The sequence below is a fragment of the Zerene cesonia genome, chromosome 9 (genome assembly GCF_012273895.1).
Source record: "Zerene cesonia ecotype Mississippi chromosome 9, Zerene_cesonia_1.1, whole genome shotgun sequence".
In the NCBI taxonomy this organism is placed as follows: Eukaryota; Metazoa; Arthropoda; class Insecta; order Lepidoptera; family Pieridae; genus Zerene; species Zerene cesonia.
In genome coordinates this window covers 3791638-3808663 of record NC_052110.1, presented here as the reverse complement: position 1 = coordinate 3808663, position 17026 = coordinate 3791638, and the positions used below count along the sequence as shown (strand labels likewise).

Below are 17026 nucleotides of genomic sequence, written 5' to 3'. Positions count from 1 at the left end.
AAATGAATCAAAGCATACTAATAGTCATTTATTATAAAAATATTGTCTTTTGCAATAAATGTTTTTTACCTTTGTCTTTTGTTATAATTTTCAGGCAATTTATTCACATTTTATTATAATGCCTGAGGTTTTGGATATCACTGTTGAGGATCCATCTCAAGACTTTCAAAGGATAAGAGATTATGTAGATGCAAAAAATTGTGAAAGTCTGCCTGCATTCCACCCAGATAAATTATTCAAAGGGTGAGTTCATTTGAATAATACAAAAGTATTAAATTTATTGTGTATTTCTATTAAGTGTTTCACTATTTAAATTTCTAACTTATAAAATTGTGGTAACAACATAATACGCTTTTTATAGATTCTCCCCTGAAATGGCGAATCAAGCAAGAAGTAAATTCAAAATAAACAAAAAACAAGCGCGTCGTGTTTACGAAATTCTGCGTTTGAAGATCACAAATACTTCAGATAAAAATGCCTACTTGCAGTATAGGTTAGATGTTAAGAATAGACTGAATGCACCATTTCAGGTATGTATTCTGATAGGTATTACTCCATTTATCTATCACTTTATAATATTAAGAGATTACAAACTAGCTAGAAGTGGTCAGAGGTATCTTTGTTATTTTTTCCTATTGTGTCAAATTTGCAACATAACACTATCAAATTGGCATATTTCAATATTCTAAAGCACATCTATGTCATTTACTCTAAGGCAATATAATAGGATAAAATGAAACAACCCAACATTTCTTTTAGAAAAAGAAGTTGGAAATGAAGAAGCTTGAGAAAGTTCTTAAACCAGAAGAGTATGCAGCTACAATAAGCACAACGGGTGCGAGCGAGACGCACGGGCGCCTCTCCTCGCAATATCTTGCCCTAGAAGACGAGTACCGTCGTGTTATACACCGCTTGCAGCATTATTAGTCATATAAAGATGATAAAATTTGACCAAATTGGATGTGTAGAATTACCATTCAATTAAAATTGAAGTGCTTGACTAAAAAGTGGGATATTGAGTAAATTGTAATAAATTGAAAGGAACTGTAAAAAATTTAGTTCTGTGAGGCAGATTAGTAGTCAAGTATATAGTGTTTCTATGGAGTTTAACTTGCTTTGGTAAAATGCTTTGTTTCTAATTCATTGATTTTTGTATTCATCACTTATTCGTTTATCAAGTCTCGCAATGATACATTGTGTTCTCGGAAAGTAAGTGCCTTTTTTCATCAATTAAGGATATCATAAACTAAACTGGAATACCTAATATTTTTTTCTTTTTAGATTTTTGTAATTACAATAATTTTAAGTGCATACTTAATTTTGCTTTTTGAATAATATTAACTTTGTTTTACTCATATATAATTATTAGTACTTATTACTCTAGCATGATTGTGGTCAAGTGTTTTTTTCTATGTATCAATGTATTAAAATATTTATTTGGAAATTAATATTTAAAGAACTCCTATGAATCAAAACACCAGAAAAATGGATATGAAGTCTCAAATATTCGATTTGAAGCTAAAAAACTGTTGAAATGCCTATGTCTCATATTAATTTTTAAATTTGTGTGTAATGGAACGTATATGTGAATTGTGAAGTTAATAATGTTGTTTTTGTTATGAATGAAGGTTGAATGTATGCACTAGTTTAAAAAAATAAATATTTTTGGTAAAAAGAGTTTTATTTAAAAAATGAAACAGTTTTTATAAAGCTATCGTTTTATTATTCTATTCATCATAGAATGAGATCTATATTATTACAATCATTATTCAATCGATCATTAAAATTTCAATTTTCAAACAACTATTTCACTTATAAAATCTTGTACTATTTCACTTACAATAAATTCAATAACAAAATACAATGTAATAAGGAATAGCATTTATTTAAGTAAAATCGTCATTTTTCATTATGGAGCATACATAATTCTTATAATTGTAATGTATATTTACACACTCATCACATGATTTATATTCGGTCAAACAATTCGTTAAATTATATTTACAACAAATTCCATACACGCGTAAAGACAAAATACTAAAATAATTGTTAGAAAACTAAATTACAACATTTTCTTGTATTACTATTCATAAGTAAAATGATAATAAAAAATTATGGTCTTAAGTTTTTGAAACAATGTGAAATATTGAGGTAAAGGTGGTAGGTAATGTACATTAGCGTTAACTTATTTAAAACATTCAATAGCACACATTGTTATCCCTTTCATCTGATTCTCATCGTTTTCAATTTGATTGAATAAAAGTATTAGGCACATAGAAGCTTTCTCCAAACCATTCACTATGTTCATCAAGGTATCTGTAAATTAATTCGTGATTACAGTAAAAGCACAAAATTAAAAAAAACAATGATACTGTAAGTGAAAATTATAAATTAAATAGTGGCGGCTCAGTGATCAGACTTAAAATCGAAAAGACGGTTCGAGACCAGGCGAGCGTCTAAATTTAAATTTCTAAAATAAATTGACATTTCCATTATTTATCTGCGCATTATCTACATCAATCCTGGTTGAAATGGTGAATGAAAAATATCGTGAGGAAAACGGCATGTCCAAGAATCAAAAGTTCGACGTGTGACATCTGCCAACCCCCACTTGGCCAGAAGGGCGGCTAAAATATGTAAAATGTATGTATACTTACTGTACAAATATATCAATATATTTCAATATAAGTTTTAACTTCATGTCAGGCATTTGAGTTGCATTCAGAAAAACTGGTAAAATAACTGAAAAAAAAAAGATAATTTAGACCATCTGCAGACAAACTTGTTTCTATTCAATATGAAATAAAATCAAAATATGTGTAATGTTTTTTAAATTGAAATATGTAATAAAACATTAGTTTCTCACCAAAAAGCCTTGCAAGATGTATTGCACCATAAACTCTACATGGTAAATGTTCAGTGCCTTCTCGCGGTATTAACTCGAATTTTGATACCTGTTGAATGGAGTCAAAATATACAAAATGTACGTATTCACCTAACTGTTTGTCAATTATATCTTTAAAAATAATAAAATGAACTGTAGAGCACTGAGTAGTATCAAAATATACATATAAGTTCTAGAAAGCTATGGTCATACGTGCTTATTCGTTATACAATAATTCAATATATATCTTTTTTTAATTTTGCTTCTGCTAAATCAGAGTATTTAAATAGATAAAAAGTGCAATAACTTTTCTTTACCTTTTCCATGAGTAATGAGAGTGGTGTGCGTGTAGAAGTGGAGGGCGTATATGTGTGTACACGCGCACCTCTATACTCGCTGGTCGACGATCCGCTGCTGCCCACGCTATAATGAAATATGCGTTTTAGCTTATTTTCTTTATAGAGTAAAACGTTTTTTTTTATTTTCTATCGTAACTTGTAACGTTTTTTACTATTATACGATTAAAATTAAAATGAAGTAGCATTTAACAATGCTCTCATACGACAGGGTTTGGATTGTGTTTCAAAATATAATACCTTGATGATTGTGTCTCAAATGCTCTCGGTTCTGCCGTAGAAGTTGAAGGTGCTGGGTCTTCGCTTTCCGATTGCGATACCGCGGATTTGTGTGAACGTAACCTAAGATTTTAATTTTAAATCGGATTAAAATTTGTCTTTAAATCTATTATATGTATATATATAATTCTAGATATAATAGCTAGTCCTATTGATGCCATTTATTTAAAAAATAAAATTAATAAAAAATAACTACATTCACATTCTTATGAACTCCCTTCTAGTCACTCATTCTTCCATACAAACGCAGAAAACGTGGAAACAAAAAAGTAAAAAGAACATACGTTTGAAAAAAATCAACGTCGCAAATTCCATATTTGAACGCAATTTTTAACGCATGTTTGGGCAGAAGTAAGTACAATAAGAGGAAGTGAAATAGCCAAACAGATGTAGAACATTTAGTTCAATAATTAAATTTAGAACAGAAACATTCATTGGTTATTTCATTGCATCCATTTTACCAAGTGCTTGTTGATCATCTTCGCCCGCTTAATTTCGTTCTACATCGAGTAGTGCAAGTGCTTTAAATCGTTTTTTTTTTCATTTTTCAATGATTATACGGAATTTGCTTATATATTATTTTCTATCGATTCCGATGCAAAACCAAATACTAAAAAGGAAATGATGGCTACCATATTTTTGAATATTGTGTTGGGTAAGGTAGGCACTGACTAATTTATATATGAGTTATTAATAATAAATTAAAACGACCTGTCATGTCCAAAACAATAATATTTTTAAAAAAAATTTATATAATTCGAAATCAAAAGATGGAAACTTTAGTCCAATAACCCCCTCCCCTCATTTTTTGCATTTGAATGTTCCCAGGGTAACCTCCCCCTCATCCCCCCACCCAAATACCTCCTGGCCACAGCGGCGGGCTGCGGCTCTTCGGCACCACCGTCTTGGTGCGAGGGTCCCGCGACCGGCTCCACCTGCTCCTCCTTTATTTCTATGCGCTCCTCTTTTATTTCCTCTCGATCTATTGGCCGGTCTCTTCTTACTAATGGTTCTGTAAGTTGTTTTCTTTTTCAACTTGGTGCAATAGATGTGAAATTGTATATTTAAAGTGTTGAGGTTCTCTAATTATTATATAGTTTTATGAACATTCTATTAAATGAAAACTTAAAGGATTCAAAAAGGAGGATATTTTAGAAATTATTTTATATAAAAGTATATATATTCAGAATAAATAGATAATTATTGGATGGTATGTAGTAGGATAGTAATCAAATGTAGCATTACAATGACGTTAAAACCTATCATGCTTATTAACTTACCATCGTCCTGGTCATATTCAGGGTCAGGAGGAAGGTGAGCATATTCTGGCATCCGCGGACTCTTCTCATCTTCATCATCGTCGGGATCCTCATCAGGAGATTGGTTTTCTTGGTCCTCACCTTCTGAATTAATATCCGTTGGACTGAAAATAAAATACTCATTTTAATATCAAGACAAATAACATTTTACCAAATAGCATTGATGGTTAAATTTTTTTGCAAAAATTTGAATTTTACTAAAATACATGTTACAATTATGCAATACTAAGACATACTCACAAATCATTGTACTGCCCGCACATCTCGTGGTACTGCGCCATTTCCTGCTTGTATAACATGTGTCCCCGAAATATGAAGTCGAAATATACTCTTAAGCCGTCTGCCACCTCGCGCACTAAATTTAATCTGTATAAATTGGGAAATATAATCTATAGAATTATTTACTGCAATGCCTATGTACATTTTTCGCATTTTGGGAGGATTTCACTTTAAACAATAATATTTCTATAAGAACTAATGCAATAAAAACTGCCATATAAAACAATTTAAATTTGTAAGTAAAAAAGCGCAAGAAAAGATGTTATGCCTATAAACGATTAAAAAGGTAAATGTTAGTGCCAGCACTAATAATTGAATCATAACTCACTAAAACAAAAAAACAAAGAGAATAACTATCACACAATAACCCCATTAAACTATCTTATAAGTGAAGTATCACCATAAATCTAAAATCAGTGAAATGTTTCAGAACCTGGCGGAAACTTCTAGAATGTCCGGTTTCTGCGGTGGCTCATGTTTACCGCGCGGCGGGTTCCACGCGCCGGCGCGCCCGAACCACTTCACTACAGACTCTAGTATGTCGGCCGCGCTGGGTGAAGCGGGCAACCGGGCCACACGGCCGCGCTTCACCACTAGGTGGTAGTCGAGTGTTAAGCGATCCCTGTAAGCGAAACGGAGTAAAAAGCAAAAAAAAAATATGCCTATATATTATAGATAAGCCACTTGTCCTGGTTGCTCAGATTGACCTGCATTAAAAAGTTGTAGCTTTGAAATGCTTTAAGAATTTTTGAGTTGAAACAAACATATACACATTTTTTTCTCTTTATAACATTAGTAGATAATAAATGGAGCATAAACTGGTAGACCTCAATAACACATGTGACACATAATAATTTTTTTGCAATAGAGATAAAAAGATTATTAAAAAAATCTTAGAATAGGTTAAAAAGAAATAATGGGCAATTACAATTTCACAGAAAAATGATCCAAAATTCAGACCTGAACTCAATGTATGTATATGTTTAGAATAGTGAGAACTGAAGAATTGGAATTATGTATATGCCTAATATACCAATCTTAAAATATCAAAGAGTGATAGTGAAGCGCTTATAAGAATTCAGTCCTTATAAGAATCTAAAGTAGCATCTTTGCAAAAAAAAAATCCTTTTAAAAATTATCTCTGCTCTAGGTTATGTACAATCAGGCAGACCATGTATACTGTACAGCCTGATTTATGAAAACATGTTTGACATCCTTTGAAAGAAAGCTACAATTCATCTTTGGTTACAAATAACTAGATGGCGCTGTTTGAAATAAATTTTTTGAAGATTGTTTATTTTACTTACGATTGACAAAAATCATATTTTATTTTCTTAAATTAACAAAAACAAAGGCTGTTTATATTATGTACAAAACAAGAGCATTTAAAACATCTAATTTTTACTTTATGATTGTTTTTTAAATCATTCTTAAATCACGCAATTGAAGTTTTTTCATACACTAAGTATATATTGTCTACTGTCAAACTTATAAATTGTGTCTATTGAAAGGAGAGACGGTTAGCACTCCCCTTGACAAGGATGGAACACATAAAATGGTTAAGGCACAACTTGACCACATTTTTTTTGTGTAGATTAAATTGAAAATTACAAGTTTACTTTTAATTGAAAAAACTGTTTAATTTTATATACAAACTGCAAAGAATTGTTCATAAAAAGCTCTGAAATGTAAATTTTTAAGGTATAGAAATAGATACCTGAGAGAAGGCGGTAGTGGTATTTGTGCACGGCATGTATGAGTCGGGACGGGAGATGATCTTGGCAGTGCACTCGAAGTAGAGCCTGATGAAGTATCAGTATCAGCTGCTGTTTCACCTTCTGTAAAGATAATATTATAGCTATTGAAAAAGAGCAAGGTCTCTGACAACTGTTCTTTTTTTGATGTATTTCATGATCATATTATAATATAATAAATTTAAGTGTTAAAAATCAAAAAAATACTATGAAATACATTTATAAGTTAAGAATTAATCAAAGTGAAATATTTTATGCAAATAATTATTGCTATAAAAAATCATTATGTACCATCAGGCTGTGTACTGCTAGAAGATCCATCATCGCTAAATCCATGTCGAGCTCTTTTTGTGGATCCTGATCCTGCATTAGAACTACCTTTCTTTCTTTCTCGTCGATATAAATATGCACCTCTGCAAATAAGGTGAAGCATTTGTTAAATTTATCAATAAAATTTAATGTCCCAAATTTCCATATGTAAAAATTTTATAAGAACTTACAATTGCAGTTGTGATTTCTCTGCAAGATCTCTTTGCAACTGCCTGTTCTCTTCTGTGTCCTTCAATACAAAATCTTCGCTCACACAGCGATCCCAGGACGAATTCCAGCCTTGAAAGTGTATTAAGTACTCAACACTCCGTTTTCCACGTTTATCTTTGCTTTCTATTACCTCTAAAACCTGAAGGAAAGGCAAGTTATTTGTTAAAATACACAAATTTACTGCAAACATTATAAATGTTCAAGTATACAATCGTAACAAACCTTGGAATCGTAAAGAACCTTAGCTTTCGTAGGATCAGGTTCATAACATAACACTCGTTCTCCTTCACTAAATTTATAACGCACACTTCTTGTAGATACCATATCTGTTGTTTAGCAAGTTAATACACTGTTCTTGTAGTTTTGGTGATTATTGCGGGGACCGGCGTTTCTATTTCGTCAACAAACATGGAAATGGCGCAAAGTTCAAAATATTACTTAATCTGTTCGTAAACTATTTTTTTATATGAATTAGACGATTTCAATCAATTCTTCGTTTCGTTCATAACATTTCTTGTTCTTGTTTCATTGTAAAAAATAAAGTGAATTTAAATATGTTCAATTTGTTGATTTTCATAAACAAACTGACATTTCGCGAAAACAAGTGTGATATGATTTGTCAAATATGTTTGACGTTTATCGGGGCGCTTAATCATTTGTATATTTTTTTATGAATACGACCTTTCACAAAAGGTAGATAACGGATAAATAACGGAGATAAAAACAAAGACTCTATTACTTACTTAAATAATGAAATTAAATAGCTGCATAGAAAAAGAAAATTCAGAGAGGGATAGAGCAATTATACGTGAATATAAAGCTCGTTTAGTTATTACCGTTAGAGCTAGAGAGGTTCTAATTTCATCCGGGACATTGAATTAAACAAATCAATGCTTTTTAATTGTTTACGAATACTTAAAAGACTTTTATTCAAAATGACACATTGTACCTTACCGTACCTTACATGTACATCCGACCAAAATGTAATCCAATAAAAAAACAAATGTCGATTCAGACGTATCATAGGAGTTTGGACTTTGGTTACTACAAAATGTGTAGGTGTCATTTTAATAGATTTTAGTCAATTCGATTCCCGGGTATAAGTAAGCAAATTTTTATAATTCTTTGAATGCAATTTTTTTTCAAATAATAATTGAACCATTTCATCGAGTAAATCTGCTTTATACAGTGCTAAGAGGGGAGGTGTTTCTTCAGGGGACAGTACAAAATTCTGCTTTGCTTATTATAATAATTTATTATATTATTCATATAATATAAATTATAAATTGAGAATTTTTTCAAGACCAGATCCTATTTTAAGTCGGTTAGAAAGGATCCTAAATAAATTTTGTAACAAGGTATGTTAAATTTTGAGTAAAGAGGTATCGGATAGTAATCAGTAAATAGTAAATAGTAGTAAATATAACAATCGTTTTCATGACATCAAATATCAATATTTCAATCCGTTTTTATATTAAGGGAATACAAATAACGTATTATTAAGGAACAATAAAAATAAACTATAATTTTTCACGTATTTCATACTGACAAAATCTCTTTCAAATAAAATTTGAATTTTTGCTTTATTTCAAAATTTAAAGTGAATTGGTATTTACTAATATGTTTTTGATTATATGGCCTCCAATTGTACCTAATTCTAACCAACATGACTTGAAATCCTTCGAGTTAAAGGTTGAGATCATTTAACACTTCTTGGGAAAAGGTTACTAGGCTATTTATTTAATATGAAGCTCACATTGTATCTATTATAATAAATATCACCATTTAATGTTATTAAACATTTTTAATTTTTTATATCTGCAGAGGACCTTTGCTATTTTTTTCATCAATTTACAGCGATTTATATTTTGTATTATATTTGCCTACTTTTTAAATTAAAATATGGTTTCAATGGATTAAATAAAAGACTTATAGTTTTTTTAAAAAGATAGAAAAATAATTTAATTAACGTATCTTATCATAACAGATCTCAATGCAATTAGTAGCACTTAACTCTACTATTTGGTAGGTAGGTATTTAATGATGGTAGTATGCTGGGGCGGAGTAAGCCACTGGTGCAGCGTGAACTGCGGGCGCGGAGTAGGCGACTGGAGCAGCATGTACCACTGGGCGGGCATAGGCAACTGGTGCGGCTACCTTCGCGACAACTGGTGCGACAGCTTTTACAGCAAGAGCTTCCTTGTGCACGACAGCGTTGAAACCGTTGTGAGGGTCAGCGGTGTATTCCACGGTACGCTTGGTGCCATCAGGGTCGACAACGGAGTAAGATCCTTGAACAACATCGCCGTCACGGGTTTCGTGTTGGCTCTTGGAGTCTCCGGTCAAACCGTCTTGAACGTCGTACGCGAAACTGTATTGGGGATGAGGGTCGTATTCTTCAACTTTGGCGACGGGGGCAACGGCGTATTTGGCTACGGGTGCGGCGTGGTATACAGGCGCCGTGTGGTACGCTGGAGCGGCGGCATAGGCGATAGGTGCTGCTGGTAATAAGCCAGCGCTGGTAGCCGCGACCAAGCAGGCGAGAATGACGAACTAGAAAAAACAATACAAGGATATTATAATATAAATTTCCAAATGAGTATTAGGGCTCTCGATAACATTTAGTATATAATTTGAAAAACTTAAAATTATAAATATTACGCCACTTCAAAAACTAGTATCTTTTAATCACTGGCTAATTACCTTGAATGCCATTTTGTGTTGGTGAGATTGTAGGATGTAGAATGATGGTTATTGGGGAGCGTATTCAGTTTATATATGGGCAGCGGGGTTCACCCTTTCACTCTTCAGAGGCGCGGTGACGTCGCGTGACCGTGAGTCTGTGCCCTAGGGCTACACAAATCTCCCGCAGGTAACACCGAAATTTGAGACATGTACTGTGTTGCTCTTATTACCTAAAGAAAAAATGCACGAGTTAAAAAATCGTTTCAATAAGTCCTAAATTTAATTACTTGTTTTCTTTGACAAAAATCGCCTATGGATAATAAAGATGTGTTAAAATATACATGATATACCATGAACTTTGTACTAATGACTGAAAATAATGGAATGATCATAAAATTATTGTCCCTTTTACTTAAATACACCTATATGGTTTTATCCCCTGAGTATAACTTTCTATTTATAAACCTTTACACTTAACTAGGTATTTACGCTTTTATTTCTTATGTTATAAAATACTATTATAATTAATTTGAACCACAAATTTTCATACAGCGCATTGAGTAAATCTGTCACACGAAATCATTATCCACGTAAATTGCAAAGCAACTAAGTCCATGGGACTTACGAGTTACGAACTACAAAGCAGTCGTAAAGTTCACTGAACACATTTTGCATTCCATTTAACATGACACGATATATGGCACAATGTGGTCTTGATTAGACTCATTAATTACGTTCATGAAATCAGTATATTTTACACCAGTATATTTTGTACCAGCTTTTAATACGATGAAGGTAGACCTTTGTTTTTTTATTCTGATATAGTACATACGTATGTTTTAAAATGATAGAAGAAGACGAAGGAGAAGTACAATAATTATTGTACAATAATTGTTCGTAAGAAGTCTCAAACTCAGTTAAAATTTGATTATCTCAACATCAATAATTATTACACATTAATACATAACACATAAAAAATATGTAATAATAAACAACATAGCTATTTACGCGGTCATTAATTGATTTATTTTATTTAACATTTAACATACATAGATACTTTAAGTAATTTCAGACATAAAATTAATTTGCTATTTGGATTACTGATTACCCTGTGCACTTAAGAATAACAGCTTGCCCAACATGCATTTAGTGAGATGCATGTTACTTATTAAAGTGACATTACCTAGATTCGAAGATTCTACCAAGTAAACTTCTGTCATTATTGTATAAAGGTGTAGTGTTAGATTTCATTATAGGACTACATATTCAAATCGAGGATACTGCCTCTATTATATTTAAGATCCTTGTATTGGTGAATAAATAAATAAGATATTAATCAAATGATGGCATACTACCTTATCCTATATGCATTTGACTCATGTCCGATTTTACTTTCTAAACTAAAAATATCCTGATATCTTTCTCTTTGAGATCTAATAATAGTGCAATTCCATATAACTTAATTTTGGACAAATATTCATATCGTGTCAAGGGCTAACAAGACTTTATTATAACGACATAAGGTATATTGCCAGAAAAGTGGTTAGTTGCAATAAAGATAACAGATTTTTTTAGGCTTTGGATAATTTTGGTTTTGAAAAGAAGTACACGAATAATATGGAAAAGTGATTAATTAATTCGTCTGTGATGCTACTAATGCTATAAGGAGATATATTATATTATATACGTGAAGCCGCGTGCATAAAGCTGGTTTAAGGTAATCGATGTTGATGAAGATTATTCGTTAACAGGCTATAATTAAAACGATAAAAATACTTAATGTTTTCTTTGGACGTATCGTGACATTGCCCTTTTACAATTATTATCAGTTTCATCAGACAGCCTTATGTAATTTGAAAACCGCTTTTTAGCGCGAGCCGTAATTGACCACAAAAAATAAAAAATATAGCGCAAGGTCGATAAGATTTACTCTGAAAGAATACTCTCTTATATATTAAGGGAAGGCTAACAAGTATCCGCGTGGCATAATTCTAAGCTACACGAAAATATTTATGTGTTAAAAAAAACTATGTTTCAAGTATATTATTTTGAATTCTTGCGTAATTACTATAGTCGTCTCAATATTTTCCATTAAGCATTCTATTAATGAGAAATTTTGAAAGAATAGATAAAATTCACCACGAGGCGGGATTTGAACCCGCGTTTTTTGTCATACCGTAGCAGCTATTTACCTTAATTTATTTAAGTCTAAGAATTATTTTTTATAATTTTTCCCATTAAAGCTTTCCTCCAGTGTCTCTTAAACCAAAAGTTATACAAATCTTGGTTACATCAATGAGTTCAACTTAGCATAATGTATAAAATGTCAATCTATAATCCGTCACATCTATCAACAATGATAAAATGTTTCGGTGAGTAAAGCTCAAGTACCATTTCAAACAATAAGCTACTTCACCTTGACATTATACGTGGGGGCATACTGTTTATTACAGAGCAGAAAGAGCCAGAGCTTTATGGTTGCTTTCGCAGTTTTTTTGTTTGATCCCTCAAAAGCTTTGTTAAGTTTACATATCTTTCACTATAACTAGTAAACAAATATATCAATAATGTATTTGAGAATGGTCGATATCAACAATATTTTCATTGCACTGTACTGGATCCAATATGTCGCTCTAAACTTTGCTTAATTATCATACGCATACGACAATTGAAGACAACCGTTGATGGTTTTATAAGGTTTTAAATGTATGAAATAGCAATTTTAAATGTAGTCACGGTACATTTAAGTGAGCTTTGCTAGAATTAATTACAGTTAAATTGGAATCTGTACATAATTTATGACATATCACTTCAAATCTAATGAATTCATGTAATATATATGTAAAATATACGTTAATGTATTACGCAGATAATTACTCTTAAAAAAAAACAATTTATTGTAAATCTAACCTATGTACGAAGATAAATGATACCGCAACCGTAGTAAAATCACCCACATGTAGAGCGTTGTCTAGATTAGAGAGAGAGCTTAATATATCAATAAGACATTGCAAAACCATGTCCTTGTGTTAATTTTGTCTAATTAATACCACACATTGTTCTCTATTTTAGTATCGTTTGATTTGTTTTGTATTAATTATGTTTATAGTAGAAGGTATGTGTCAGACGTAAATGATTGCTAGAAACGAAAAGTTTTGGCAAAGTTTAACAAGTTGCATATTAGCTAAACAGTGGATTTTCATAAAAAAGTAGCTTTTTAGTCACATACCCATGTGATACATCATGACTATGTAAGTAATTTTTGAAGTAAAACTTCTTTAGAATCGTTGTGATTTCAAACCTGATGCAACGGAAAAGTCGACAGGTAAGAGACACAAATACAAAAATGCGTAGAATGAAGCCGGCAAAGAATGAGACAGACATACATACTATTTTATATTTTATATATATTCATCGCATTCTTTTGTCGATTTACTGAAGTTTCACTTCTATCGTGTGTGAATCGCACACACACCTTTTTTATAATTTAACTATGTGAGTGTTGGTAGTGCTAAGAGAGGAACTACGACAACAGTGTACCCTATTGTATATTGAAGATTTCGAATAATCAGTTTTTCATTAGGTTTATATTGGATTATACTTTTATATAATTTTTTTATATTACATCGTCCCTTCTTATATTTTGAAATATATTTTTTTACTGAATGATGGATGATTATTATGATATCTATACACATTGAACTTTACAAAAGATGCAATAATTGGTGAACCGCACCCGACCACTGTCTTCGTGCTGACCGCTGACCTCAGACGCGTAACGTTTGCTTCACGGTCACCAGCTGGGTAATAGAACACGCGTAACACATTCATAATGTGATCAGAAGGCCTTCGGTTATTGTTTGTGTGGTATGAAGAAAGGTTCTTGATGTGTTTTTTAGTAAAGTTACGTATGCTTATGTTCTACAGAAATTTTTTTTAGATTCATTTTCATTAATAATTTTGTTATGTAAGAAATTTCCAATTTATTGTATTTTGTGTTCCCATTATGTATTAGTACATATAGTATATGTGCAAAACCTTTACAAAAAATATTACCAAAGTAAAAATCGCGTCAAACGTCACTTGCGAGTCAGTCTGGTGATAAGGTTTCCAACAAATAAGCTTAAGAGCAACTGCATAAAAATAGGTCAGCCAAAAAAAAAACATCATATTAAAACATAATTGCAATACAATTTAATAATTATTGAAATTCGTTTATTGATAATAAATCGGAAATGCTATTAAATGTAGTGCGAGGTCAATTCAGTAACCGCACCGTATGTGACTAGACCTAGGCAAATAATATGTGTTGTAAAATCAGGTTCGTGCTATATATTATCTTAACATATTACGTTACATTGATATTAATAAACTGACACAGAAGTTGTGTGAGGTCTTTCGTTTCAATATAATAAAAGTGTTTTTGTAGTCGGCTTTGCCTTCATACGTTATTGCAATGTACGAATACGGAGCTAATAACTGTGTTTTATTCGTCCGACTATCAAAATTTAAGATTTAAGATTTACAATTAAATGAAAATTTAAAAAGTCCCATTCCATAGTGTGGCCATCTTTGACCGATTTTGATCAAACATAACTAATCACTGCATGTGTCTTCTTCCCATAATAAAAAAATAAACTTCGAGAGCAATTTTCTTCAAATGAAAAAAAAAAATGCCCGAAATCGGTTGATTGGTTCGAGAAATACGTCGCCTCAAAAATAAACATACAGACGTCGGCGTCAAATTTGTAGAACCCCTTTTTCTTTGTGTGATTGATTGTGTATTTCTTCTTTAAAAGTTCAATTATAAAGTAACTTTTAATAAAAAGGGATGGGTGTATTTTAGTAAATATTAACAATATTATTTAATTTCGACGAACACTCACATTATACAAATTAATTGTTCTAAAGAATCAATTCAATATATTTTCCAATAACCAATATTTTTATTTTTACTTTTGAAAATTTGACATTCAAGGTTAATTTAAAAAGGTTTTTTTTATTGTGATTTTAAGTTTTTGTCTCTTGAGCCCTGACTGATAAAATGCAACCTGTAGATAATAAATTCTAAAACGCTATTTAAATTATTTTATTATATGAATTAAAATAATCTTAACTTATGTTATAATACTGTTTAAATAAAATATAGCGTATATGGCAACTTATTGGCTGCTTGTTAGTTTTGTAGGCTAAATGCAAGAGTTGAAAAGGTCACCTGATTGTGACGGAACGTAGCACGACAAATTAAAGTTAAGTACTTTAAAGTTTAAGGATACATATTGATAATTGTTTGACCTATATTTATTCAAAGCGCTTTAGAATTATATCATGCACATAAAAATCACTATAACGAACGCCAAAGAACATCTTTATAATTAATATAATACGTATTTTTTATGTCATAGCGGTCCACTGAGCTGGTTGTTCGCCTCATGGCAAGCTAAGCTTCGCCCATTCGCAAGAGGCAATGCCTATGCGAATGCAATGCCCGCTTTTTCGTGGGTAAGGTATAAGGAATGGACTGAGAAAAAGGAAACGAGCCTCCGGCTCCTCCACTCACCGTACCGAACACTGTAGAATGCTTCTATTTCACGCCGGTCTTCTGTGGGGCTGTGGTACTTACATCGGTGCGTGCTGGTCCAATTCGTGCCGATGCTTGCTCGACACCTTCCTTCCTTTTCCTTACCCTTCCCAGTCCTTTACTTTATTCCTCTCGTCAATCCTTTCCTAATCCCTTTCTAATTTGAAGTCGCATCCATATGTAGAGGCGTAAGGTCTGCAATCGGCCTTACGCCTCTCCAAATGTTCATGGGCGGTGGTAGCGCTTACCGTCAGGCGACCCACCAGCTCCATTGCCGACTATGACATAAAAAAAAAATTGGGTTGGATAAATTGCTTATAAGAGAAGTGATGGGTTCCGTGGTTAGGACCTCGGATTGAACAGTCAGGGGTTTTATACTTATCTCATAAATTTTAAGCCAATGTCTAATAAAGTCGATAATAACGTGAAGTAGTTTAAATAAATATCTATAAAATAGCACTCGACATTGGTCTGAATCTGCAACATTATTATTGAGAAACAAATGGTGTATCTAGTGCACTCTTACGCAATATTTGTAAGGATTGAATATCAAAGAAACTTATATGCTAACTGTGAAGGTAAGTAGGCTCAGCTTGCAACACTGGCAGGATAATGTCAAACTCCGCCGGTGTAATAAAGGCCACATATGGAGAAAGTAACGCCACGTGTTCTTGTTCTAAGCGCCAATTTATAGTTGCTATTCAATTAAGTTATGCAAATGTCACGAACGCGGTGGCAATCAAAGAATTTGAATTAGCGATATATTATAATAATAGTGGAATATATTAATACATTTTCTAAATGCACGCACGCTTCGGTATGAATAAGGCCACACTTTCACTAGGATAGCTCATATATTTTTTAGGCTCCACCTTTATTTTCGTCACAAAATTACCTATTAATAAATTAATAAATTACTATTCTTTCTATTCCTTCAAATACCTAGTTATGTGTATGTTTAATAAAATTTATATATTATTGATACATTTCACCTTTTTAACCGTATCTTTAAATTAATTATAAATGCCCTGATCGCCCTGTTATCCGTGGTTAACTTTGGTGAGTCAGACAAAAAAAGAAAAGATTCCTAAAAACAATTCGGCAGATAAACTTTGGATGGCCATGGATAGGCATAAGAGATTCAATAAAAAAATTAAACAGATATTAAAATGACCCATATCCGCACGCATATCTGATATGACTATGATTACCTGTAAATATCGGAAACTTAAGAACCTACCAATTAATACGGATATATGTTCTTAGGAGCCATCCATAAATTACGTCACACGTTGATGGGGGGGAGGGTATCATCTGAATGTGACATTATGTGACAAGTGGCAGGGGGG

General features: G+C 32.1%; 4 protein-coding genes and 1 non-coding gene across 5 annotated transcripts in view; 2 read left to right on the top strand and 3 right to left on the bottom strand.

Moving 5' to 3' along the window:
- The window catches only part of LOC119829161 (cuticle protein-like), a 24614-nt gene that overhangs the window by 1363 nt on the left and 6225 nt on the right, over nt 1-17026 (bottom strand). The window lies entirely within an intron of this gene.
- LOC119829102 (histone acetyltransferase type B catalytic subunit-like) lies at nt 96-1675 on the top strand. Its single transcript, XM_038351486.1, has 3 exons — nt 96-243; nt 362-530; nt 760-1675. The coding sequence occupies exons 1-3, from the start codon at nt 119-121 to the stop codon at nt 925-927; spliced, it is 462 nt and encodes a 153-aa protein (XP_038207414.1). The 5' UTR covers nt 96-118; the 3' UTR covers nt 928-1675.
- LOC119829097 (protein male-specific lethal-3) lies at nt 1867-7986 on the bottom strand. The gene is made up of 13 exons (XM_038351480.1): nt 7634-7986; nt 7372-7550; nt 7163-7284; nt 6835-6955; nt 5551-5739; nt 5079-5204; nt 4800-4942; nt 4381-4531; nt 3481-3582; nt 3202-3307; nt 2867-2954; nt 2658-2742; nt 1867-2316 (listed from the first exon to the last, which is right to left on the bottom strand). Exons 1-13 carry the CDS (start codon nt 7733-7735, stop codon nt 2244-2246), a joined length of 1587 nt encoding a protein of 528 aa, XP_038207408.1. The 5' UTR covers nt 7736-7986; the 3' UTR covers nt 1867-2243.
- LOC119829212 lies at nt 6615-6705 on the top strand. Its single transcript, XR_005287797.1, has one exon. It is a non-coding gene; the product is annotated as a U6atac minor spliceosomal RNA (small nuclear RNA).
- Nucleotides 9347-10258, bottom strand: LOC119829100 (larval cuticle protein A2B-like). The gene is made up of 2 exons (XM_038351484.1): nt 10115-10258; nt 9347-9964 (listed from the first exon to the last, which is right to left on the bottom strand). Exons 1-2 carry the CDS (start codon nt 10124-10126, stop codon nt 9449-9451), a joined length of 528 nt encoding a protein of 175 aa, XP_038207412.1. The 5' UTR covers nt 10127-10258; the 3' UTR covers nt 9347-9448.